We start from the raw sequence: 27,585 nt of genomic DNA, 5'->3' as shown, positions 1-27,585 counted from the left end.
TCTAACCTTGTGATCCGCCTGTCTCGGCCTCCCAAAGTGTTGGGATTACAGGCATAAGCCATTGTGCTGGCCTTATTTTTTAACTTTTTTCTTTAACTTTTATTTTAGTTTCCAGGGTACATGTGCAGGTTTGTTACATAGGTAATGTGAGCCATGGCGGTTTGCTGCCCAGATCACCCCATCACAAAGGTATGAAGCCCAGCACCCATTAGCTATTCTTCCTGATGGTCTCCCTCCTCCCTGACCTCAACAGGCCCCAGTGTGTATTGTTCCCCCATGTGTTCATGTGTTCTCATCATTCGGCTCCCACTTATAAGTGAGAACATGCAGTGTTTGGTTTTCTGTTCCTATGTTAGTTTGCTGAGGATAATGGCTTCTAACTCCATCCATGTCTCTGCAAAGGACATGATCTCGTTCCTTTTTATGGCTGCATAGTATTCCATGGTATAGTTGCACCACATTTTCTTTATTCAGTCTATCATTGATGGGCATTTAGTTTTTTTCCCAATGTCTTTGCTATTGTGAAAAGGGCTGCAGTGTACACAGGTGTATATGTATCTTTATAATAGAGTGATTTAGATTCCTTGGGGTAATACCCAGTAATGAGATTACTTGGTCATATGGCATTTCTGTCTCTAGGTCCTTGAGAAAACTCCACAATGTCTTCCACAATGCTTGAACTAACTGACACTCCCAACTTCTACCAACACTGTAGAAGCATTCCTTTTTCTCTGTAACCTCACCAGCATCTGTTTTTTGTTTTTTTTTTTTGACTTTTAAATCATAGTCATTCTGACTGGAGTGAGATGCTATCTCATTGTGGTTTTGATTTGCATTTCTCTAACGCTCAATGATGTTGCGCTTTTTTTTATATGTTTGCTGGCTGCATGTAAGAGACATGTCAGCTTATTTTTAGAAAGCCGCATTTAAAAATAAGTACTTAATTTTGTTGGGGAAGGGGCTTGATGTGCTGAGGATGGTGAAGTTTTCTTAGTGGACAATTAAAATCAAATTCTCTGTGATGAATGCCAGATATCTCAGCATGTCATTAATTTCTATCTATAATTAGAGTAAAATTTTACTCATTTAGATGAAATAAAAAATCTTTATTAGTAAAACCTTGATGACTTGGCCCTATAGAGTAATAAATGCAACTGTATTAATTTCAAAGGCTTATTTTCATTTATGCTAAGAAGTATTTGCAAATACAGATCTTGCTCGGCTTTGATGTTCAATGGTGCAGGATCATTTGGAAAGAGCATTTAATTTTGCTTAGCAAAAGTGCTTACACCAAAATGCCTAAGAAAGGTGATAGTCTGGCCGAGGTGGGAGGCTGAGGCGGGTGGATCATGAGGTCAAGAGATCGAGACCATCCTGGTCAACATGGTGAAACCCCCGTCTCTACTAAAAATACAAAAAATTAGCTGGGCACAGTGGCACATGCCTGTAATCCCAGCTACTCAGGAGGCTGAGGCAGAAGAATTTCCTGAACCCAGGAGGCGGAGGTTGCGGTGAGCTGAGATCACGCCATTGCACTCCAGCCTGGGTAACAAGAGTGAAACTCCATCTCAAAAAAAAAAAGAAAGAAAGGCGATAGTCTTTAAGGAATGCATAGATGGGGCAGTGAGCTCAGAGTTCTGAGTGGGACCAGGGTACTGTGATGATCACCCTTCCCTATGAAGACTTCCAAGTCCTTACCCTGCAACTCTGACAAAATGAGACAAGAGGTTGGAGTGGCCCAATTTTGGAGGCAAAAGAGTTACATTTCCACGAAGGGTCTGCAGGGAACTCCCTGGACTGAGCCTGAGCAGAACCAGGAGGAAAGAGGAAGACAGAGTTGCTTTGTAAGTATTTGGGGATCATATATTTTAACCTGAATTATTCTCTGGGAACGGGACATTGACATGTTTGAAAACTAGAGAGGGCTTGTAGCCGTGTGTTTTCTGGGTGAAGGGAAATCTACTTCTGTAACTGAATAAGTGGTGCCCTGTGTTACTTGGCTGATCAGTCATGGAGCTGCTGAGGACGCTGAAGGGCAGGGGAGTCTGGATGCTGTCCGTTCACCAGCACATACTGAGCACCCACTCAGTGCCCCACACTGCTTTGGCATTTAGGGCGGTAAGAAACACAGCAACCTGGGGTACTGCTCCCCTGTTCAGTGTGGCTACAGACAGGAGGCAAGCTGGGCAGGTACTCTTCCTTCCCCCAGTTGCCGTGGCATGGCAGACTCTCAGGACGCCATCCCCCTTGGAGGTGCTCTTGGCCTTGGAAGCCCATGAAAGACCAAAAAGGTCCAGAGGAGCAGGCTGTTGGAACCTTTGAGCCAAAGAAGAGCTCAGCCCAGTCCTTGGGGGAAGAGACTGGGAAGAACCTCCTTGTGGGGATTCTGTGATAGGGAGGAGGATCTTAGAGAGACAGGGCCTGTGTCCAGCCTGGGCACAGTGGACAGGCCCGCTGGGGGTGGCATGTACCCAGCATGCTTAGAGTAGTGGCCCAGAGCATCCCACACTGCCAGCAGCAACACTACGTAGTGGCAAGGAGAAGGCAGGTTGAGGTGGGGTTGAGGTAGCAGGAGGAGCACCAGCCTTCCGCCAGAGTCTGGGACTCCTGAGGCATGAGGACAGACTGGCCACCCTCTTTGGACCATGTGGAGTCTAAATAAAGAAGAGGAGTCAGGCTGGCGGGAACAGGGGAAAGCAAAACAAAAAAGCAGGTAAGCTCTAAGTCCGCCTTTCTTCATGGTCCAGAACATGGAGCCCTCCCGCATGAATAACTCACCATCTTCCTGCGCCCAGCCATCACCAGACCTTCGGCTCATAGAAAAATGCAAGGTAGCTAACTGGAACCCTGGTGTCTTCAGTACTGCACAAAGCCTTGTTCATCATCCAGCACAAGCCCCATCCTATAAAATCCCCAGCAAACGCTGTCTCTTTGCAGTCAGCTTTTATCTTGCTGACTTGCCCAGTGTGCCCTTGCAACCTATTTTCATGCTTTTTCTAGTACATCTGCCTTTCTTGACCCACACCTGTCTTGGTAAATTCTTTCTACTGCCTGCGCGGCACTGGCCCCAGAGAGTTGCTGCCCATGACAGACTCAGACCACATTACCACAAACTACACCGAGGTATCTCCCTTATTTTGGTGTTTGAACGTTTGATTCTAATTCTATCTGATCAATTATAGTGGAAATTGATTAGTGATGCAGCACCAAAAAGCTTTTTTTTTTGTTTGTTTGAGACAATGTCTCCCTCTGTCACCCAGGCTGAAATGCAGTAGTATAATAATATTCACTGCAGCCTCCAACTCTTGGGCTCAAGAAATCCTTCTGTGTTGGCCTCTCGAAGCACTAAGATTATAGGCATGAGCCAAAGCACCCAGCTCAAAATGTTTATTACATGTAACATTTATAGCACATGTTAGTTGTACAGGTATCACACATTCTATATCCTATACAATATAACATTGTATAGGACCTAACCCTATATACTATGCAGATAAAACACAATTATTGACCTTTTACAGAAGATACGGAATGCTCTGGGATGCTCCAGGGAAGGCAGAAGGAATGTGGGAGCCGAAGCTGAGTTTAATTTGATTTTAAAAGTAACAGTGACATTAATTTGTACCCTGATGAAAATGGCACAATTCATAGTTGTTACATAAACAGAAGGCTCCTGGGAATCTTCAGGAAGATTGAAAAACAAAATAATAAAACTACAAGTATTTTAAAAACAGAGAACAATCTTAAACTCTGTACACTGGCCAGGGACCAGGCTGACGCTCAGCCGACAGCACGTAGGGTGAGGACTGACATGCGTTTCTTACCTGTTCGTCCGTCAGGATTTGGATGTGGCGAGTACAAATGGCTCTGAACTCATCTCTGGAGATGGTGTTCGTTTTCATGGTGTCAAAATTCTCACAGTCCTGGGCGATGGCATGGTAATGGGAAGTCACTGCTTTGTGGAGACGAGTCAGGAGGTCTCTGTTGGCCACGGCCTTGGGAGAGGAAGGTGGCGAGCTTTTGGGCATTTTCTCAGCCCACTCATCAGCTGTCTGGACAAAACAGAATGGAAATTGACACATTTGAGAAATAATCAACCACCTCTTGCTCTGGACTTCTTACCCAGGGCAAGTCCCAGGGAGGCCCAGGGAGGTGGGAGGAGAAGCCAGAAGACAGCTGCACCCTGGAGGTGGGTTGAGGCGGCCTCCAGCCCCAGGACAGGCCCAGCTGAACAGAAGCCTGGGTTTTGAGCCATGAAGGGTCAAGTGAGTTTCCCACGGGGCAGAGCAGTGCCCCTGGAAGGCTGGGCGGTCAGCACAGAGCCCAACTCTGGGGAGGGCACACCTTTTACTCTCATCTATTCACATCTTCAGTCTGTCTTTGGGGTTGATGAACAAACACAGTGAGAGCCTTCCCTGAGAGGTCAGGGAATACTGCACCTAAATGTTCCTTGAAGTCTGAAACTTTGTGAGACCCACAGGGACTTAATTCTGGGGAATTAAGTGTGGTGGCACCTGCAAGGGGTGACCTCCCCACAGAGGACATGGGTCCCAGGCCTGGGTTAGTGCTCTGCCTCCCTCTTTGGGCACTGGAAGTCTGGGGGTTGGGGTGTGGTTTAGGGCCTCATGACACTGTCCGTGGTGCTGAGTCCAGAGGAGGAATGTGCCCCCAGCCAGGGCTCAGGGATTTCCCGGGAGGAGGAGGAATTGGCTGTGGAGAAAGAGGGACAGCACAAGGATTCTTTTACTGATGTGCTGGCAAGAGGGCTTGTGGCCAGGTGAGCTGGGAGGGGTCCGTGGAGGACTGCATCCCACCTTCAGCATCTGCAGATGTTCACTGTGACAGAGGGAAGAGTCAGCAAGGGGAAGTTACTCAGTGAGCAACAGCAGATGGACAATGACAACTGCAAGGGGCCTTACCATGGGGACAGTCGTGGGGAGGCATGTGGAGGCTGGTTCCACATTAGGGGAGACCGGGCTCCAAATTGAAGTCAGGCTTGGGAACTGGGACCCCGGAGATGAAGCTGGTGGGGCAGCTGAGTCTTGAGCCTCCTGTCGGGGGTGGGGAGAAGTGGGTGGGGGCCTGTGAAGCAGCTCTGATGTGCATCTACATGCTGCAATTAGAGAAAGGCTCCCAAAGCCAGGCCTGTGGCTGCTGCATCAACAGGGCAGCTCCCGGAGTATGCTGACCTGGAAGGGGCAGGGCTAGAAGATAGGTGTGGGAGTCGGAAACAGGTGAGATTCTCAGGGTGACCGCACATGAATGCTTTTCCTGTACCTGGGTGTATTCTGAGATATATGACTGGGTTTCCCCAGGTCAAAACCCACCATGGGTGTGATCTTTGATGCCAGTTCCTACTATGCACCCTAGCGCCATGCTAACGGCTTCTACAGAGTATCACATCTAATCCCCCAACCACTATTTCTTTCTTTCTTTTTTTGTTTTTGAGATGGAGCTTGCTCTGTTGCCAGGCTGGGTTGCTGTGGCATGATATTGGCTCACTGCAACCTCCACCTCCCAGGCTCAAGCAATTCTCCCCACTCTGCCTCCCGAGCAGCTGGAACTACAGGTGCCCACCACCATGGCCAGCTAATTTTTTGTATTTTAGTAGAGACAAATTTTCACCATGATGGCCAGAATGGTCTCAATCTCCTGATCTCATGATCCACCTGCCTTGGTCTCCCAAAGTGCTGGAATTATAGGCGTAAGCCACTGCGCCCGGCCCTCCCCCAACTATTAAAACTCGGTCATGTTTAAAGCAACTGCAGAGTAATGTATATATTAGATGTGACTATCCTTTACGACAGAGAAGTCTGCATAATGTATAAAGTCTTACTTTATGAAATTGTACCAAACACAGGATGCTGCTGGGAGTATCCTCAGAAATATGAATCTATGCATGTACACTCAAGCTGAAGCCCACCAAATCCCCCACCACGCAAAGGCTAACGGAGTTTTTATACATGTTCATTTGGAGCTGTTTGCAAAGTAAATGAATGTCTTTTTTATTTTAGAAAATAAGAGTGATACTGCTGATGCGTTTTGAGTATTTTTAGTGTTCCAACACTTGAAAATGCACTTCCTAGATCCAAATACACAAGCATTTCCCTAAGGGATGTTGGCATCGAGAGGGTAGAGGAAGCTCTTCTGGACATACAGCCATAACTCTCAGTCCATCCTTATGGTTTCAGACCTTCAGAGCCTGAGGAGGATGGGGCTTCATGTAAACATTACTGGAAAGAACACAGGTGGGTGGAGCCCAGCTCCCATGGGAAGATGGGAGTCCTGGGTCTGAGTCTAGATTCTCTACCTGGCTGTGTGCCCCTGCAATAAGCTGCTTACCCACTTTTTGCCTCAGTTTCCTCATCTATCCAGGAGGAATAAGGGCTCACCTGAGATGAGTGTTCTCTGAAAGTATTAAATCATGAAACTAACTGGAAATACGATGAGTCTAACAACGGATTGGGAAGAATTCTAACAAAGTATTATGTGCAAACTTAGGTTAGGATGCTCTAAACTCCAGAGGAAACTGAACAGTTTTCTAGCAAAATTCAATATAATTGAATTAGCAAATAAAAATTCAATTTAAATTGAATTAGAAAAGAAAGTATTTTCTAATACTTAAGTATTAGAAGAAAAGCCTGAATAGACAGGTAACCACAAAAGAAATGAAAAAGGCTGTTAAAAGATCTACCATCTATCATTAAAAAGGTGTCAAGCCCAGATAATTTTAAAGGCAAGCTGTGAGGAACCCTTAGGGAACAGTTAATTTTTACATTAGTCAAAATATTTTGAACACAGAAAGAGTCATATTCCCATTATTGTATATTATACAAATACCAAAATATGATAAAGAAAACATGTCAAAAGAAAAAATAAAAATAAACCTAGTTGTGGCCATTCGTGCCCAAATTATAAAATATTAGAAATATTTAGCACCATATTTAAAAATGACACCCCAACATCAACTATGGTTTATTCCATGGATAAGGATGCAAGAATTAGCAAATCTTTCTATTCCTTACTTCAGTGAAAGGTGTATGTCAGCAGATAGCAGAGGCATTTGACGAAACTCAGCAGCTATTCTTGACAAAGTGATATACAATAGAAATAGGATGAGACAAACTATATAGAAATAAAATTAACATTGTAAACATGAATATTAATAAAAAATCTGTACAGATTATATTAAATGGATGGAATACTAAAGCATTAAAATCAGGAAGAAAATAAGCATGATTCCACTTCTCACGTTTTAGAGGTTCCACCTTTTGAAATAAGAAGAAAATAAAATCAACATGTAAATGTTGAAAACTGGTATGATTATTTGTGGATATTATTGTTCAGTTAGAAAAATCTCAGTGGCATTTAGGAAAGAGGCTGGATTCAAGCTAAAAATACAAAAAAGCAATGCCATTCTTTTATGGTCACTATAACTAGTTTCAGGATTGAGATGTGACAAAATTCACATTCACATCAATGACAAAGCTATTGAATACCTCTGGATAAATGCCATATGAAAGGTATAAGACCTACACAGGCATACCCAATATTTTTAACTTTGCTTTATTGTGCTTTGCAGATATTGTGCTTTTTATAAATTGAAGGATTATGGCAAACTGTGTCAAGCAAGTCTATCAGCGTCATTTTTCTAACAGCATGTGCTCATATCATGTCTGCATGTCACAGAGAAATCATTCACGAAAGAGTCAATCGATGGGGCAAACTTCACTGTCGTTTTTAAAGGAATTATCAGTAAGTGGGACCCTCCACCAGCAAAAAAGATTACAAGAAGATGACTTGCTGAAGGCTCAGAAAATCATCAGCATATTTTAGTAATGAAGTATTTTTATTAAGCTATATAATTTTTAGACATAATGCTTTTGCATACTTAATAGACTACAGTATGGTGTAAACATAACTTTTATGTGCACCAGGAAACCAAAAAATTCATTTACTTGCTTTATTGTGATATTTGCTTTGTTACGGTCTGGAACCAAATCAGCAAAGCCTTTGAGGTATGCCTGTATAAACAAATGCTGTATACATGGGCAAAGACTTCATGACTAAAGCCCCAAAAGCAATTGCAACAAAAGCCAAAATTGACAAATGGGATCTAATCAAACTAAAGAGCTTCTGCACAGCAAAAGAAACTACCATCAGAGTGAACAGGCAACCTACAGAAAGGGAGAACATTTTTGCAATCTACCCATCAGACAAAGGTCTAATATCCAGAATCTACAAGGAACGTAAACAAATTTAAAAGAAAAAAAAAACCATCAAAAAGCAAGTGAAGGACATGAGCAGACACTTCTCAAAAGAAGACATTGTGCAGCCAACAAAAAAGCTCATCATCACTGGTCACTAGAGAAATGCAAATCAAAACCACCGTGAGATAGAATCTCATGCCAGTTACATGGCGATTATTAAAAAGTCAGGAAACAGATGCTGGCGAGGCTGTGCAGAAATAGAAACACTTTTACACTGTTGGTGGGATTGTAAATTAGTTCAACCATTGTGGAAGACAGTGTGGTGATTCCTCAAGGATCTAGAACCAGAAATACCATTTGACCCAGCAATACCATTACTTGGTATATACCCAAAGGATTATAAATCATTCTACTATAAAGACACATGCACCCAGCACTTTGGGAGGCCGAGACGGGTGGATCATGAGGTCGAGAGATCGAGACCATCCTGGTCAACATGGTGAAACCCTGTCTCTACTAAAAACACAAAAAATTAGCTGGGCATGGTGGTGCATGCCTGTAATCCCAGCTACTTGGGAGGCTGAGGCAGGAGAATTGCCTGAACCCAGGAGGCGGAGGTTGCAGTGAGCCGAGATCGTGCCATTGCACTCCAGCCTGAGTAACAAGAGCAAAACTCCGTCTCAAAAAAAAAAAAAAAAAAAAGACACATGCACATGGATGCTAACTGCAGTACTATTTGCAATGTAAAAGACTTGGAACCAACCCATATGCCCATCAATGACAGACTGGATAAAGAAAATGTGGAGCATATACAACTTGGAATACTATGCAGCCATAAAAGGAATGAGTTCATGTCCTTTGCAGGGACATGGATGAAGCTGGAAGCCATCATTCTCAGCACACTAACATAGAAACAGAAAATGAAACACCTCATGTTCTCACTCATAAGTGGGAGTTGAACAATGAGAACACCATGAACACAGAGAGGGGAGCATCATACATTGGGGCCTCTTGTGGGGTCAGGGGCAAGGGGAGGGAGAGCATTAGGACAAATACCTAATGAATGCAGGCCTTAAAACCTAAATGATGGGTTGACAGATGCAGCAAACCACCATGGCACGTGTATAGCTATGTAACAAACCTGCACATTCTGTACACGCATCCCAGAACTGAAACTAAAATTAAAAAGAAAAATGCCTGTGTGAAGAATATACATATTATTTTATGGTTATTAAAGCAAGATTGGAATAAACAGAGAGACATATTATGTTTCTGGATATAATGACTCACTTTCAAAAGAGAAAGCCTTTCTCAAGTTATAAATAAGCTTAATAGAATTCTAATAAAAATCTCAATGGATATTTGGGGGAATCATCAGACATATTGATATCAACACTGATACTAAAAAATAATATGTGAGAATTACCATGAACTTTTTGGAAAAGGATAGGAATGAAGTTTTTGACTCACCAGATATTAAACCTGCCATAACTTTGACATAATCGGAGTAACAGAGATAGGTTCAGAAATATGTAAATAAATCAGTGGGCAGCTATGCTGGCTGTGAGAACTAAGTCTCTACTGTGGCTGAGCCCTTACATCATAAGGCCCATTTGTTACAGCATTAGAAAAGTGTTAGAGGACAGTGTGGTCAACATAAAGGTAACCTTGGGTAGGGGCGGCTATGCTCTCAGGCGGGGACACAGTGCCACAGGTGCAACTTGGGGGGACTTGGCCCCTGTTGGGGTGACGACTGTGGGCCTCCTTGAAGAGGAAACGACTGACATGGGTGCCATAGGAAGTGCAGGCGGAAAGGGATTAAAAACCCAGCCCAGAGGAGCATGAGGTCAGGAGATCAAGACCAGCCTGATCAACATGGTAAAACCCCATTTCCACTAAAAATACAAAAATTAGCCAGGCATGGTGGTGGGTGCCTATAATCCAGCTACTTGAGAGGCTGAGGCAGGAGAATCACTTGAAACTGGGAGGTGGAGGTTGCAGTGAGCCGAGATCATGCCACTGTGCTTCAGCCTGGGCAACAGAGAGAGACGCTGTCTCAAAAAAAGCAAAAAGCAAAATCCAAAAACAAAATCAAAACTCTGCCCGGGAAGTAACATTATCCTCCTCAACAAGCTGATTGATGTGAAGGTCTGGGAGGCTAAGAAGTGCCTGAAGTCACAGAACCAACAGAGTGGCACCCAGATTCTACCCAGGCTACCAGCCTGTAAACACACACTTCCCTAGATGTGCTGAGAGTTGCAGGCAGGGTCCAGGTCATGGTGATGGCTCCCCATCTTCACCTGGAAAGGCAGGGGACGGACATGGGCACTGCCACGGAGAAGCAGAAGCAGCTCAACTGCATGGTGGAGCAGGGAAGGCGCTGGGCACCTATTGACCTCCATTGCATGGAGGTGGCTGACCATCGTTGCAAATACTCCTTTCCTGCTTGCAAAATTAATGATTGCATGTTCACTATAGAAAACTTAGAAGCTACAAAAAGGCACAAAGAAAAAAAAAGAAGATTATTGAAACCCTACCCCCTGCAGCCTCAGTGCACAAGGGAGAAACCACCAATCTGGGGTCCCCAGGCCCCATGGATGCCTCTGCCCATAGAGCCCCCATCCACTGCTGGCGGAGAGCGCCTGGGTTTTCCATCAAGGGCATTTTGGCTGAGAATCTGTTAGGCGCCGTGTTCTGGTTCCCATTTCGCATTTTAGCAAAGCTGCTCAGCCGCCGCCAGCCTCGCTCAAGTGACTGGAGACACCAGGGAGGAACAGATGGCTCCTGGTCTGGCGCTTCTGTGTCCCTGGCACTTCTCACGTGATCATTATATCTGAATGAGGGAAAAAATAATGCTTTTTCTATAACTAGAAGAAATGTTTCTCCTAATCAAAAAAGACACCACTATCTTCAGATGCAAATGACACGTTCCAATATTAACTGCGCTTTACATCAAAGGCCCCCTCAGGACAGGAATCACAGCTGCAACAGGAAGAACAGAGCCGAAGGAAAGGCTGGGGCTCAGCTCCACCTCGTTCATGCTGGGCCCCAAATACCTCACGCTTCTCCAGGGCCTTCTCATCTGGCAAAGATAAGCTCCTGGTTGCTTCTGGTGACTTTTAAAGTTAAACAAACAAACACACACACAAATAAACAAACAGGAGTGCAATCGAATGCACCCTTGGTCTGACCTAATTGGAGAATCACTTACATGTTCTGAAGGGGTTTTATTTCATTTATTCAAGGGTATTCATGGGACCTTGTTAGAGCACACAATTGCCCTTCGAGATGTGGCAAAGACAGCCTGCTGCTACCAGAAGGAAAATTCTTGCCCCTTTCTTTGTGACTACACCATAATATCGGCAACATACATAAAAGAAATAATGTCGCAATACATGAAGCATACAGTCGTCCAAGAGGCTACTAACACCCCACTTTTACGGCGTGCTTCTTGGTTTCAAATGCATCTATGTATCTTGCTGGTAAAAAGCAAGTCACAGCTTCAGAATCTAAACCTGTGGTTCTAAAGTCCTCCCATGACATGGGAATCACTCAGGAGGGTGCCGCAACAGCCACAAGTTCTGGGTGGGTGGGAGGGAGGCAGCCCAGGTGGGGGGTGGGAGGAAGGCACCCCAGGTAGGGGGTGGGAGGAAGGCAGCCCAGGTGGGGGGGTGGGAGGGAGGCAGCCCAGGTGGGGGTGGGAGGGAGGCAGTCCAGGTGTGGGGTGAGAGGGAGGCAGCCCAGGTGGGGGTGGGAGGGAGGCAGTCCAGGTGTGGGGTGGGAGGGAGGCAGCCCAGGTGAGGGGTTGGGAGGAAGGCAGCCCAGGTGGGGGGTGGGAGGGAGGCAGCCCAGGTAGGGGGGTGGGAGGGAGGCAGCCCAGGTGGGGGTGGGAGGGAGGCAGTCCAGGTGTGGGGTGAGAGGGAGGCAGGCCAGGTGTGGGGGTGGGAGGGAGGCCTGCTATCTCTCTTATTGTCCTTGGCTCTGCCCAGGGTCTCTCCCAGCAGGCACTGCATGGCTGCCTGCTGCGATCTGGTGAAAGCCCTTCAGGGAGGCGCAGTGCTGGGATTCCCAGCCCAGGTCCTGGCCTCTGGCACCAGGGCCAGATCTGCCCTCCTTCAGCACCTCACAGAGTACACACCTGAGCAGGAGGCAGCACCAGTAACCCAAGTGCCACCTGCCAGGGCAGAAGGAACTCTGCCAGGGCCAGCTTAGGCTGGAGGACGGGGGCTTGGGCCTGCAGAACAGAGATAGCCCACAATAAACCCAGGCTTCAGGCTGCTTCTGTCTTGTGACCTTGGGTATGACACACCCTAAATTGACCTCCCTGGCCTCCATGGGATAAAGTGGGAATAAAAACAGCCAGCTCTTTGGAAAGTTCAAGGTGAGAGGACTGCTTGAGCTCAGGGGCTTGAGACCAGCTGGGCAACATGGCAAAACTCCATCTCTACAAAAATCAGCTGGGGGTGGTATGCACCTATGATCTTAGCTACTTGGGAGGCTGAGGTGGGAGGACCACCTGAGCTTGGGAGGCTGAGGCCACAGCGAGGCTCATCTTGCCACTGCACTCCAGCCTTGATGACAGAGCAAAACCCTGTCTAAAACCAAAACAGCTACCTTAAGGGCAGGCCTGGGATTTCACCAACACAGCTCAAAATGTGTGGCCCGGAGCCTGCCACACTGCTGCTGCTGGTGCTGACAGATATTTCTGCAGGAGTCGGGAACTCAGACAGATGTGGGTTGAGTCCTCTTCCTGGCTAACACCAGGCTATCATGAATGACCAGAGGATGGTACAGCCTGATGCCCATGACTGCCTGCAGCTCACACTACCCTGCCAGGGAGTCGTAAGCACGCCTAAAACAGAAGCCAGGTCTGAGGCCTGGTTGTAGGAACCCAGACGGGAACCCACACTGTGGCCATGCCACGGAACCACGTCTCTTGACCAGTGGCCAGGAACTCTGCACAGCAGGGCTGTCGGGGTGGAACCACAGGCTTGAATTCAGGCGATGACCTGGTGCTGCCATCTTCTAGCTGCGACTCGCTCGTGTAATCACTTCACCTTTCCGGGCTTGCATTCTCATCTGAGAAGTCGGGTAACCACACCAGTAGGAGAGAACTGCCCTGCCAGAGTCACTCCAGGAAAGACAGGCATCTTCCAGGACATCCCCCATGCGCTTCAGGAAGTAGCTGTTGGCCAGGCGCGGTGGCTCACACCTGTAATCCCAGCACTTTGGGAGGCCAAGACGGGTGGATCACCTGAGGTCAGGAGTTCGAGACTAGCCTGCCAACATGGCGAAACCCTTTCTCTATTAAAAATACAAAAATTAGCCAGGCGTGGTGGCACATGTCTGTAATCCCAGCTGCTTGGGAAGCTGAGGCAGGAGAATTGCTTGAACCCAGGAGGCAGAGGCTGCAGTGAGCCAAGACTGTGCCATTGCACTCCAGCCTGGGCAACAGAGTGAGACTTTGTCTCAAAACTGAAAAAAAGAAAAAAGGAAAAAAGGAAGGCACTCTCCTCCCTGGGGTCTGAGATAAAAGTGAATTAACTTTCATCCTACAAGGAACTCACCTGCGTGGCTGCGGGGAAAGCTCTAAGGAAGAAGCTTCCTTACTTAACCCAAGTCGGTGCAGGAGCCAGCCCCGAGGTGAGAGTTAAGCCCTGTGTGAGAACTGGCTAGAGAGGGGAGGGCAGGCTCCCTAAGGGTCAAGTGAACCCGAAATATTGTTAGCTCACGTTCAGTTTTATCGTCCTTCTGTTTCAGCAGCTCTATGAGGTGGCCCCAGTAAAGAGCCTTCTACTATACTGTCAATATGTCCAGCCTTGTTCTTGGCTGGCTTTAAAACCGGTTTTCCACCAAATTGTATCCTGAACAACTTCTACAGTCAATTAGAAAGAGAGAGCTTCACAGAAAGCAGGGTGGTGGACTTGTCAGAGCCACAGAGCTGGAGAGGGAGCAGCACACATGCATGTGCTTTCTTGGGGTCTGTTGCCTCCATGGCCCCCCTGCTTCTGCTCTGCTCTTCCTAAGTGCATGCTGTTTGCCCAGGGTGGGTCTCTGTGGCGGTTCTCACTACAGAGGCTGAGAGTATTTCCCCGCCCATTGGCTTTGGATTCCACCACAGGTCATGCTCTGGCTAGTGGAACATGGGTGATTGCCATGTGATGGAAGGATGAAGGAGCATTTGCATAATTGGGCAAGCCCTCTTGCACCTACGCCATTGCCTTAGAAGACAGGCTCTGGCCATCCCACCGGACCGAGGAGGAGAGAGATGAGGAGCGGAGCTTAGCCCAGCCTAGATCAGCCCCCAAGCTGTGAGAATTGAATGGACGTTATTGTTTTGTGGCCCTGAGGGTTTGTGGTTGCTTGTTATGTAGTGATAGCTGACTGCTATAGTTCTGGGTTTCTAATGAGGTAAGAAGTACAAGGGGATAAGCTCAGAATACAGAGAGGACAAGTAAGCTGTTGAGCACAGATGGCTTTTTGATCACCAGCTTTCCTCGAAATGGACATATTGCAAGGATGCTTTGTGGCCCCCAGTGGGTGTCCAGGATGGCAGTCACCCACCCTAGAGCAATGGTTGTGACAGAGTGGCTAACAAGGTCCCTGTAGCTGCTAGACTAAAAATATATCTGCATATTAATGCAATTATGAAGGTATAATCAGCTCATCTGACTGTATGATTCATATACTAAGTTTTGCTCTGAATATTTACAGAGACAATTATGTAGTTTTTTCTATGACTCCTTACAGGAGAGAAAAAAAATCCTGAAACTTCACACAGAATAAGAACTCAGCAGGTAGCAAAAACTCCTAATTAGAAACACTCAGTAAAGAATTCCTCATTTCCTTTTAAAGAATGGTGTAATTACTTCTAAGAATTGAAAAATTGCTTCATTTGATCAAATATTTTGATTAGCAAAGAAATTAATTGTACTGTATCTTCATTTGTATTTACAGTGAATAAATGAATGCTAAAAATAACAACAGCAGCAAAACTGCCTATCAAAAAAAAAAAAAGATAAACCATTTAAAAATCCAGATGAAAATAAAGTGGAAGCTCTGAGGAAGCTGCCCGCTGCAGACCTCGTGGATGCTGGCCTCCGAAGGATTGAGCATATCCCAGAAGAGAGCCTCTGGTGCCTCAGGAGGTCAGGCCCAGGTGACCGCCCGATGGGAGTAGGTACTCCAGTATGCTGTTTGCACAAGTGAGGCAGTTTCACCACAATCCCAGGCACAGTTCCAGGCTTTCTGGTGGCATAGCTGCTGCCCGGGCCTGGGATCTCTTACCACACAAGGATTCCTTCTGGGCAATGAACAACAGCTAATCTGAAGATTCTAGAACTTCCTTTGTAAAGGCCATTAGTCAACTCAATCAGTGCTTACTGAAAGCTGACCCGAGTACCAGTGGCCTTCCTTCCTGCATCTGCTTTACCCAGCACTGGGCTGGGAAACGGAATCTTCTCTGGTTTTCACATCACCCTGTGAGGCAGCTGTGTATCTCTGTGTGTCTGCTGTATAGACAGAGTAAGTGGGGCCTGGTTCCAAGCTCCTGCCTGCCAGTGCCGGAGATGGAGACTGTCTGACTCCAAAGCCACGCTCTTTGGATTTCACCACAAGTCCAGCCATCTAACACATGTGCAAGAACACAGAAGCCTACTGAAAATCTGCACCCAGCAACACTGACCAGGGCCCATGACGTGCCAGGCACACCCCAGGCAGGGGCAACACAGCAGTGTTGAACCGAAACCCCTACTCTGGAGATGGTGTTGAGACGTCCACCCTGTGAGGCAAGCAAGGGTGGAGCAGACTACCCTACCCCTCGGCTCCCTCACAGAACCCTTTGCCATGGGCTTCCCCTACTACCCTGCCCTGGCCTGGCCATGCCCAAAGTGTGGTGCCTTCCCAACCCCTGGGCTCTGGAAGCACAGACCCTCCTCCCAGGAAGCCCCGTCTTCCTGTATCCACCCACGCTGGCTCCTCAACTCAAGCTTCTAGACTCTGTGCAAGCTCATCAGAAAGCTGTTTCTGCCCATCCTTCCCCCACTCATACAGACTTAGGTCCTCCTCCTTCTCATCCTCCTCCTCCTCCCCCTCCTCCTCCCAGCTCTTGGTGCTTACCCAGCTTGACATTCACAAAGGATCCATACCAAGACCTTTGCAAACTCCCATTCACAAATCCTCCAGTAGCATGGAATTGCCATAAAATGCAAAGAATAAAAGGGAAGCATTTAAGCCACCCTTTGACCCTTTCATGATTCAATAAATTCATGGGTGAAGTCATTTATAAAAAGTATTAAAATAAATTCTTCCACCCAAATAAATTCTATGCCCCTTAATCACATCATTACTAAATGTTAAACAGGCACTCACTGGAATAGGATAGAATACCAAAATAATAAGGAATGCAGGCGTTTGGTGCTTGCTGTGTTAGGTGCCAGGCAAAGCTCTTTCTGCATTCACTTGCTTAATCTCAACAACGATCCTTGGAGGTAGACGCCGAACAGGTCTCATTGCACAGGAAGGGAGCAGGGAGCAGGGAGCAGGGAGCATGGACCCCGGAACTGGCTGGCATTCGAATCCCAGCACTAGCATTTCTAATGGTGGGACTGGGAATGAATGCTCCTACCTCTCTGAGACTCTGTTTCCTCCTCTACAAATGGGGTTACTACAAATGGAGGGGGATCCCTGCCACAAGCCTGGACCCCAAGACCTGGCCCAGAGCCAGGCCCACTGTTGGAAATGGATGGATGCTCAGTGCCACAAAGAATAATTAGCACTGAGGCAAAGGATCCTTTAGCAACACAATTTTTACTTCCTGGGCTGCAGGAAGGGTACTCCCAGTAGCCATCTTGCCACGAGAGTACAATGAACAAAGAAAAACACACAAATTTATTCCTTACGCATTTGGCGTCGTCCTTAATGCTGTGTCTGATGTCCTTGGCTGGAGCCAGACCTTACAATCTAAACTAAAACCCGATTGGCTAACAACTTAAAACTTTTCTCTTTTTTTTTTGTATAATTACTTTTATTTTTAATGTCCAGAATGTGTAATATAAGGGCCAGCGCCTTCTCCTGGACTCAATTTTATAAATTCTCAATTGGTTGGTGAGGCCAATAGGGATACTTTTGCTTGTCCAATTTGGTTTCTGGGAAAGCTTCGTTCAAGTCCTCAGTGGTCATCTGTTCAAATGGAATTCAGTTCTTATACTTCTCCATCTTTTTCTCATATTCTACAGCCCTGGCCTTTGAGAGACACACGCACTCAGCACAAGACTTCACATCTTCTTTTTCTTCAGCATCCACCAGGGCAGTATATGGATCGATCCTCTGGTAGAGGAATCTTCAGGGCATTAAACTTCTTCTCAAAGTCATCCACCAAGCCTGCCTTGGCCACACTGGCCTTGTAGTAAGCCCAGTCAATAGATGGTGGATTTTCAGGTAAAGCAGCCAACCTGGAGGTTAGGATCTCATTCCAGGATTTCAGGGAATTAGCAATGGCCTTTTGATTTTGGGGTATGATCTCCCAAAAAGCTATCCAGTTAATGGTTTTTAGAGCAAGTTTCGCCCAGCCATCTTGGGATCCTTCACCAACCCTGGCTGTCTACCGTCCACAGCAGCCTTAAAACTTTTCTAAATAGGTAAAAGCAATGGAGAGCTGGGTCATGCCTGTGAGCACGTCCAGCACAGATATCTTGGTTAAAGTATAAGGACATAGAATGTACTATGTGCCTGTAAGCACGGCATGTCTAACAGCTACAGAGGATAGGGCTTAACAAAGTTATTAGCACACTTATTCTTTAACAAGAAAGGAAACTTTAAAAAGGAACTTTTCTACTTCCCACACACACATTCTCATCCTCACTTGCTGAGTGTGGAATATGGAGATTCATCCAGTCCAGTTCAACATCCTGAGCCAGGACCTCAGCAGCCACACAAGTTACTTTCCAGCCACACAAGTTACTTTCCTAGGTGTGTGATGATAGTTGAGATGGTGGTAACAGCTATATTTTGGATTTTGTCTGTAAGACTTACTTGGGACAATACCTTCTTGGATTGAGGGCTGGCTTCCTGATAGGATCATGACCTCATAGAATCACTGGCACAGCTCAACTCTGATGTTTAATTGATCCAAAATGGTTGTCATGGCTCTGGAGGGAACAAATAAATAGGAAGCCTGCCTGGGCTTGTTGTCCCATTGCCCATTTATTTTGAACATACAGAGGGCTTTCCGTGGAGGCTAGGAATCAGGGAAGAATCCTTATCCGGATTCAGGGGAATGCAGCGGGTCTGAGGATGCCAGAGCGACTGATGAACACAAGGTGGGCACTGGAGGAGGTGAGCAGGGCTTTCCCACGCATTTCCGTGGGGCCTGGCTAAGGTCTTGGTATGGGGTGTGCTGTGTAGGGCTGGGGCACAGGGAGAATGAGACCTCATCCTGCCCTTGGGAACATGGGACTCCTGGGTTTGAGAAAATTCAAGCACACAAATTAAAACAATGACAGAAGTGCTGTCTGATATGCTTCTTCCAACCTCATGACAGGTTCATGATAGCCTTGTCTTCTGCCCGACATAGCTGTGTTTGGAAAAGGGGCGTCTCTGGTGGGGAAGGGGTCCCATGTGACCACCCTCCACAGGGCCCAGGTGGGGAAAGCTTGGTGTGGCTGGCCCCCTCACATTCCTACAAGAGGAATGTGCCTCTTGTACAATCAGAAATTGTGCCTCTCTCCCTTTGGGGGCCAAACCTGTGCTACTTCTGGCAGAGCCCACCTGGCAGGTGCCAGGTTCCTACCCTGTCCACAGCACCGGGAACCAGGGTTAGAGGGAGACTCATACTCCTTCCTAAAGGGAGACTTCAGAACCAGGCAGGGATCAGGACGCATGCTCGGAGGAGCTGCAGTGTCACCACAGCCAAACAGGACTTGCGACGAAGTTTGAACAATGAAAGAATAACTCTGTAGCACACTAAGTGAGGGTGAATCTTAGCAGCTTGTGCCACCTCACTGCCAACCTTCCGTGCTGATGTGACTTTCATTCTGCTGCTTTTATCACTATAGCTAGATTTAAGGAGGTGATCTGTATTACTGCAGGTACTGGGGCAGTGCAAGGACCCGTGTAGACACAAGTGCTCTAGAGGAAGCAGACACTAGCCATGCCAAGGACCCTGGCAGGACCCTCCCCAAAGCAGACAGCCAGCTCACCAAGCTCAAAGACTGAGGAGGAGAGCTGGATGCGCCAGGTCTGCCTGGTTCCCACTGGACCACATGACAATGCCTGTAGGCCCCGCTGGGTGGCCTGGGAGATAATACTCCTTCTGCCTTAGCATGGCACAGTGGGCCCAGCAACCCTTGCACCCTGGCCTGTCACCAAGCCTTCGTCGAGAGTCCAAGTCAGCCTGAGTTACCCCTTATGACTTGCCATAGTATCACTCACCTACAGGATGGCAAGTAGCGAATTTTTGCATTGGCAAGTGGAGAGAGTGAGTGAAATTCAAGGGAAATAGTTAAAATCGCTGAAATTACATCAAGAAGACCTAGCTTTTTTTTTTTAACCATTGAGAGTAAGGGTAAATAACAGTAATGCTAATATCTTAATAATTTACTTAATTTATTTACAATGATCTTAGAGCCCTTTTCTGAAAAGGAAACTTCTTCATTCTTTATCGCAGTCATTAAAAATACATGGACACCATTATATTTACAATAAAAAGAAAGATAAATTGAAGTAACAGTGTTGGCAGCAAATATAAATACGATGTGCATACAAGATCACAAACATTTCGATGTAGGTTGCAGTCCCTTCAGTTGAAAACCACATTCTTCCACTTCTCTCTCAGAACAAAAACCATCTTCAAATTATTTAACATATAACTGAATGACTTTCAAGATCATATATTTCCACACAAAGTGGGGAAAGATCTCATTGGCTCTCTGCTTGCTAGAATGTGACAAAATAATTACTCTGTATTGAATAAGGGTGTGTTTTGTTAAAAAATTCCATTATTTCCATGGTAATAAAATAGAAAGATTATTATATGGGGTTCTACTATGTCTTTTAAAAATTCTATTTCTGCTCGGAGAGTTATTTTTATACTCACTGAAGAAACTGAAATTGCACTTTAAGAGAAATGTTAAACAGGAACGATTTTCTAAAAACAAGGTGATACTCTACACTTCGCACATGGCATTTTCAATGTAAAATGTTTTTCTGGAAGTGAAGAAGAGGTGTTTGCTGCGGCGAGAAATCCAGATGATGTTTTCCCAGTTTGTGGGAATCTCACGAGAAGGTACTTGTGCAGCCGTCTAGGTCTTTTTTTTTGTTGCTGTTCTTCCTGTTTTGCTTTTCCACCAAGCCACTGGGTAGCATTTTTGCTTCAATGCCTTGTTCCTCTTGTATGCCTTCTAAGTCAGCGCCTCTCATCTTGAATGGGGACGTGATGGCTTCTAGGTGCATGGGACCAACTCCTTGCTCCTGTTGGAAAAGACACATGTCGCCTTCCCTGCCTAGAAGCTTGAAAGCCTCTGAGCCTCCTGGGCTGGTTCTCAAGCCCAGGACAGTGCCAGGAGGATGACCCCTGGCCTGCTGCACAGGAAGATTCCTGAGCTCCCCCACCATGGGGCCCTGGGGTGGGCTGGTCTGCACAGCAGCGGACTGGGACCCGCACTTTAAGAAGTGCTGTCTGGCTTGAGTGGTGCTTAACTAAGCAGTATTAGGAGCAAGGAGGAGGGAGGACTATTGGCCAAGCCACACAGCAGGGGCAGGAAGCCCACGGCCCCTGCTGTGAGAAGAGCTCAGATCTTTTTCACATGCTGGTGTGACAGGCAGAGGAGGCATAAGAATAACAGGAGTTTTGGAAGACAGTTTTGGTGGCATACTCAATGTAAGAAATGGATTATGAGTAGGTGTAAAATTGTCATCTTTACTCTGTGTGTTTTCAATCTACTCAAGGTCTTACGCAGTGTCTTAACTACAATTCCAGTTGTTCTCTCTCTCAGAACGGATTGGTTTGGCTAGGGATTACTCACGGTGAACTGCTTTGCAGGGAGAGTTGCTGACTGTCTTAATTACATTTTGGTAATCTCCTTTTAATTACTTACCTCCTGTGCATTCCCCAGAGGAAAAGGATGGGTGGTATCATATTTAATGAGCTTAAGGATGATGCATTAACTATTCCTATTATTTGTTACTTCGTTTCCCTTCTATTAAAAAAACACAAGCCAGAATTAAACTTGAGAATTCTTCAAGATGAACACAGTCTCAGGTTCTTCCCTGGCTGCCTTCCCCTGCAGCCACCTTGGAGGAGGCTGGTCTGCTCCCTCACTCAGGAGACGTCAGCGATTCTTCTTTATTCAGACAAAGGGACCTAAACTCTGCAGCCAAGACTGCAGGACCCAGGTGGTCTGTCTCTGCCACCACCTCCTGCTCCACTGGCAAATAAATGGGACAAAAGAAAATGCACACCTACTCTGTTATTCACTATGACCAGAACCACATGCTCTGTGGTCATTCCCTCCCCTCCTGCCATGTCATGTTCCTTGCAGTTTCACGCTGCCCTTCCAGCCCAGAAATCATTTGCTCAAGGATTTACCTGTCCTCCTGGTAAATGTACACTTTTCTGATTTGTCTAAACTCAGGTGTTAGCTTCTTGGCCAGGTGCATCCTCCTAGGCCAATTTAGGGGGTTGATCCCACTGAATTCCCAGAAAACAGACTGCACACTGCCGAGACAGGGCAGGAGGTGGCCGGTGCAGGGGTGCGTGCCGCAGGGATGGTGACACCCCTGCATCCACGATTCCCAGTCCACCATGGTTGATCCCCGTCTCCAAGCACCTTTCTCCTCTTCACCCTTGCCGTGATTTTCTCACCAGGATGTTGAGCAGGGGCTTTTGGAGGTGAAGTCGACTCTTCGTGAAGAGAACTGGGCAGAACTAATCAATGTTGGGGGAAGCAAGCTGACGAAACATAAAGCTTTAGGAATGTTCTCTCCTTGGTTCGGCAATTCCAGGGTCAGCAGAGGCTCCTTGTGACTCCTGCATGAGGATACTCAGGCTACACTGAGGTGGGGCAGCAGACGCAGAGCTTCAAGCCGTCTTCTCTACTTGCAGGTCCTTTAGGGATATTTTGCTATAGCCCCAGAGCAGACTAAGACAGTCCCCATGTCACTCAGAGTCAAAGCCAAAGTCTTTTCAAGAACCCCATACCTATGGCTGCCTGGGCCCCTTTGCTCCCTGGCCCCATCTCCTTAGACCTCTCCTTCACCTGTCCCCTCCTGCGAGTGCCATCACACTAGCGGTGCTGGCCAGTCCCTCGCCTGATGTCACTGCTCAGATGCTGCCCCTCAACAGGCCCTCCTTTCTGCTCTGCTCCATTTTTCTCCCAGCTGCTGGAACCTGACATGTGACTGAGTCACTCACTCCTGTCCTGCCCCCCCCTTGCTAGAATGAGGGCTTCTGGTGGCAGGGACTGCATCTGTTTGGTTTGCTGCTAAACCTAGCTAAGTGCCTGGTACACATTGGCCGTAGGAAACACATGCCATGAGAGAGTAAATGAACCCACATGATGGAATGGCCCATGCCAGGTGAAATCCATGCTTGAGAGGAAAATGAAGACCCCAGAGAATGCCAGTGCTACCACAGGAGATAACAGGCCAGGGGGCCCCTAGAGGAGAGGCCAGCAGAGCCAGAAGAGGAGAGCTGGACCCCTCATCGATCACATCAGCACATCAGTGAGTAATGCCTAAGACTGATTATTCAGGAAATGGCAGGGTAAGAATATTACTGAGAGACAGGAACATATGCAGCTGAAGAAACAGCAGAAAATCAAATTGAGCACAAGAAGGAGGTTAAATGGGTGAGTCAAGTGATCTCTGTTTTTAAATCTTTTGCAACAATTCCATTTTATTTCTATATGAGCATATGTTATGCTGATACAAATAAAAAATATTTGTTAAAACAGACTTGCAAGAGTCCGAACACAACCCCCAAACTCAGTAGCATACACAGTCTAAAGGACATTCACATAAAAAAAAAAAAGCTGGGCATAAACATGCTGAAGTATTAACACTAGTTGTCCCAAGGAGTGATTTTAATTATTTTCTTCAAATGTATCAGCACATTCCAAACTGTGTATAATGGACATAAACAACTTCTATGAATGTTAGCTTAAACCCATATGAAATTGTCAGTATTCAACCATTTATGACTTTGAAAATGGTCATGTCATATATTCCAATCCAATATAACAGAATTATTTTAAAAAAAGGGGCTGTCTTAAGTTCAATAAAACTATTCCTATCCTTTGACCCCAGTTATTTTATTTCTTGGATGTTTCCTAAGGAACACACCCAAAATGTGGAGATAGGTTTACATACAAAGTGTTCACTGCAAATTACAGAGGCAAAAGCTGGAAAAAGAACCCTAAATGCTTAAAAATAAGGGAGTGGGTAGAAAGCTATATAGATCTCTTAACTGATGTTTGGAAAACCTTTAGCTGACATGGCACAATTTAACGTTAAGTGAAAAAAAGCAGGATACACAACTATATACACACTGTCATCTCCACTCTGTAAAAAAAATGCACTAAGAATAGGAAAAAAAAAGATCTCTAAGGCAGGATGGTGTGTAGAAAGAACACCAGCTCTGAAGCCAAACCCTCTGGCTTGCCACTCCTTGCTGAGCTCAGGTGGCTACTTGACTTCCCAGAACCTGTCTATTCTGCCTTCCCCACTGGGCATGACAATGAGATGAGAAAGTGAATGTGAAGGGCCCTGAGCTTAGTAGGTGCTCACTAAATGGCGGCTAAGTTGTTCTTGTCATCATTCCCATCACCATGGGGTCTAGATCACTGCTATCCTTTATATATATATATATTTGCATTTTCCCCAGTGTCTCCCATGAATATGTATTTCTTTTAAAATGACAAAAAACTTAATCATAAAAATAGGGAGGGTCACTATAAAATAAGAGCAAAGACAAGCCAAAGACCAATGGAAGGTATTTGCAACCCCCATGCCAACCAAGGACTGAAAACCTTTGAGGTCACTTGTAGATGACAAGACCTGAATAGCTGCCAACCCATGAAAGTGTTTGACCTTACTAATGATCAGATGGCAGAAGTTAAAACATTGAACAATACTCAGGGACAGCAGAAATGTGGAGTGTCAGGAACTCTCGTGTACCGCTGGTGGGGCCGTACACTGGGACGACCACTTAGGGGGATTCTCCTGTGCCACTGGTGGGGCTGTTCACTGGGACGACCACTTAGGGGGATTCTCCTGTGCCACTGGTGGCGCTGTTCACTGGGACGACCACTTAGGAGGACTCTCCTGTGCTGCTGGTGAGGCCGTGCACTGGGATGACCACTTAGGGGGACTCTCCTGTGCCGCTCATGGGGCTGTTCACTGGGACGACCACTTAGGGGGACTTTCCTGTGCCACTGGTGGGGCTGTACACTGGGATGACCACTTAGGAGGATGCTGGTGGTGTCTGGGAAGCTGAACATGGAGCCGCCCTCCTATCAGCAATTACATGCAGAATAGCTCCTGTGTGTGCACACAAGGAGACGGGCACAGAAGGGTGACTGGGTGCTTTGCTTGTAATGAAGGAAACTGAGAACACCCTGCATGCTCTTTATCAGGAGGGTGATGACTGAGTGGCAGCATGTTATTCTCAATAATATATTCAGTTAATAAATTGTGTTTTTTTTTTGAGACAGAGTCTTGCTCTGTTGCCCAGACTGGAGTGCAGTGGCATGATCTCAACTCACTGCAACCTGCGTCTCCCGGGTTTAAGTGATTCTCCAGCCTAAGCCTCCTGAGTAGCTGGGATTACAGATGTGCCTGCCACCATACACAGCTAAATTTTTTTGTATTTTCAGTAGAGATGGGATTTCACCATGTTGGCCAGGCTGGTTTTGAACTCCTGACCTCAGGCAATCTGCCCACCTCAGCCTCCCAAAGTGCTGGGATTACAGGTATGAGCCACCACCTTTTTATAGCAGCTTAAGTGCATGAACTAAAGCCAGCATATAAACATGGATAAATCTTAAATACATTACTATAAGCAAGAAAAAGTAAGTTGCAGATACAACATTCAACATACTATTACTTATATAAAGCTCAAAAATAGTGTATTTTGTTTAGAAAGTCATCTAAATGGCAAAGATGAAAAAAAAATCACAAAAAAGACAGTGTTTAGGAACCTGGAGTCCAGGCTTACCAATCAGCTCCACCCACCACTCACTAGCTGGGTAACTGTGGATAATACTTAATGTCTCCATGCCAAGGCCTCGTCTCTCAAGTGGGATATTAATAGCTGTATCTCATCGTGACCTCAAAATGACTACACCTGTTAATACACAGAGGACTAGAAGTAGTGGCGGGTACACAGAAAACATGCTAAAGTGTTTGCTGCTGTTATTATCAACCGCAGACCTCAAAAATGTTCATGCTGTTTGCTTTAGTAATCGCACTTCCCAGATCATCTTCTGTAACTAAGATTCCTCAGAACTCTAAAACAACCAGATAGACAAGCTCCCAAACTTCTCGGAAAATTCAGATAAAATGAAATAAAACTTTCCAACAAAGTAAAGGATGCATATTCACCTTCTAATACTCTGTGTGGAATTTATACCAGGTTTTCATTTAGAATGAGCTAATTACATGAGGTGATTGCCAATTTATCTGATACGGTTTTAATCAATTATCCATTTTGTAAAAACTAATTTTAGCTCATTTTCAAAGAGATGCTTATGTGCTGCAGACACTCTTACCTCCTCAAGGAAACAGCTAAGGTTCTGGAGAAAATATTTCCAATTTATATAGGGGGCCAGATGAATTCTTAGTTTCCTCAAAAAATAATGATACTGATTGTCCGTTAGGTTGTAACAGAAATCCTTAAGAACTTGTCCAAATTCTGTAGGCTTTACAAATCCTGTATCCTCTTTATCCAATGCAGAAAATGCCTAAAAAGAAAGAAAATTTTTAAAAAAGATGGCAAATGCTACTGTCAAATGTATACTTCTAAAACACTTTCCTTAAGTACTGTTTCTGCTGAATGCAAATGAAACCTAGTATATAAAAGTACCTTGTAAATTCTAAATTACTAAATAAATAAATGCACCATTATTGAAGGACTAAGACAAGTGAGATGGGAACATAGAACTCATATCTTATGAGTTCTAGAGGAAATTCTCCTTATTTGCTCTGATTTGGATGTGGGGAGGAAGGAGAATAAAGAGGAAAACTGGTCCTGAGCCCCTGTAACCTTCGCAATGGAAGCCTCGCCCCTGCTCCCAAGATCCCTGTTTTACAGAGCAGAGTAGAGGGTAACTTGCTCAAGCTCTCCTGACGCTTACATTGTAGTTCCTTTAAGTATTCATTAGAGGGACCACCCTAACCCCACCCGTCCTTCACCGCAAGGCTTGTACACTGAGCCTGCTGTCCTTTCCTGAGCCTCTGCCAGAGCCCAAGTGGTCCCGCATCATGAGAAGCTGCCCCGTGGCTGCGCTGGAGTGGCTGGTGCATGCATTGCGAATCCTACAGTAGAGTAGTTGAACTGAAAAAGTGCAAAAATGTGCTATATAAAGAAAGCACATTTTTTTTCCATCTGTCGAAATAAAATAATTTTTATTGCACCAGGAAATCTGCACCCAGGGGTAGATTAAGATCTTTTCTAAAGGAAGAATTTGGCTTGCCTGCAAACCCCATACACCCTTGTGGTTAATGCTCACTGGGGACTAATTAGGCACACCCCACTGGCCCAATGGGTGATGGCATATGTGTAATCAAATTAAGCTTAAAATGTCAGATAGCTGCATGTTTTCATGTAGTCCGTGGTAGCACGAGGTTGCTGTGTATAGTGGGAAATCCCCTACCCCTACTGCCAGGAATCCGTCTGGGAACCTCGGCTGGGCTGCCCACCGTTAAGCCCTGAACCTTTCTAAACTTCAGCTTCTTCACTATAAAAATAGACTTAACTCGGAAGGTGGGTGTAAGTTCTCCTAAGTTTACTGGAAAATGCCTCCATCCAGGTACCTGACCCGTGGGGGTCTCAAATGTTAAGGAGAATGATCATAATGTACACAGCCAACTGTGCCGCAGCGGCAGCAGCAGGCGCAGGTGTGAAGGGGAGCATCCTGCTACGCTCAGCTGGCCAGGCAGCCTTCCCCACTAATCCCTCACACCGGAACTCTGGAGCCCACCTTGCTTCCCTACACCAAGGAAATTGGGATGTGATTTACCAAAAAAAAAAAAGTTTAAGTCTCAGGAGTGGAGAGTGAGTGATTTCCATTGGTCTTCCATTATTTTGGCCCACCTCCAAGAGTCTGATATCCTAAAAGGGTCACTAGATTCGATTTCTTCAAAAGTCAAGACACTAAAG

General features: G+C 46.0%; 1 protein-coding gene across 27 annotated transcripts in view; it reads right to left on the bottom strand.

Moving 5' to 3' along the window:
- The window catches only part of EFCAB6 (EF-hand calcium binding domain 6), a 304,726-nt gene that overhangs the window by 24,126 nt on the left and 253,015 nt on the right, over positions 1–27,585 (bottom strand). For 26 of the 27 annotated variants that reach the window (XM_017964036.4, XM_035265359.3, XM_035265349.3 and 23 more), the window contains 2 exons: positions 25,976–26,167; positions 3,825–4,052 (listed from right to left, as the gene is read on the bottom strand). In XM_017964036.4, the coding sequence (XP_017819525.4) occupies positions 3,825–4,052; positions 25,976–26,167 (420 nt within the window). Of the gene's footprint in view, positions 1–3,824; positions 4,053–19,797; positions 20,679–25,975; positions 26,168–27,585 lie in introns of those variants that run through there. The other variant, XM_035265433.3, reaches the window with a different exon arrangement.

This window comes from Callithrix jacchus, chromosome 1, assembly GCF_049354715.1.
Source record: "Callithrix jacchus isolate 240 chromosome 1, calJac240_pri, whole genome shotgun sequence".
Classification (NCBI taxonomy): domain Eukaryota; kingdom Metazoa; phylum Chordata; class Mammalia; order Primates; family Cebidae; genus Callithrix; species Callithrix jacchus.
This window is presented reverse-complemented; position numbering and strand designations above follow the sequence as displayed.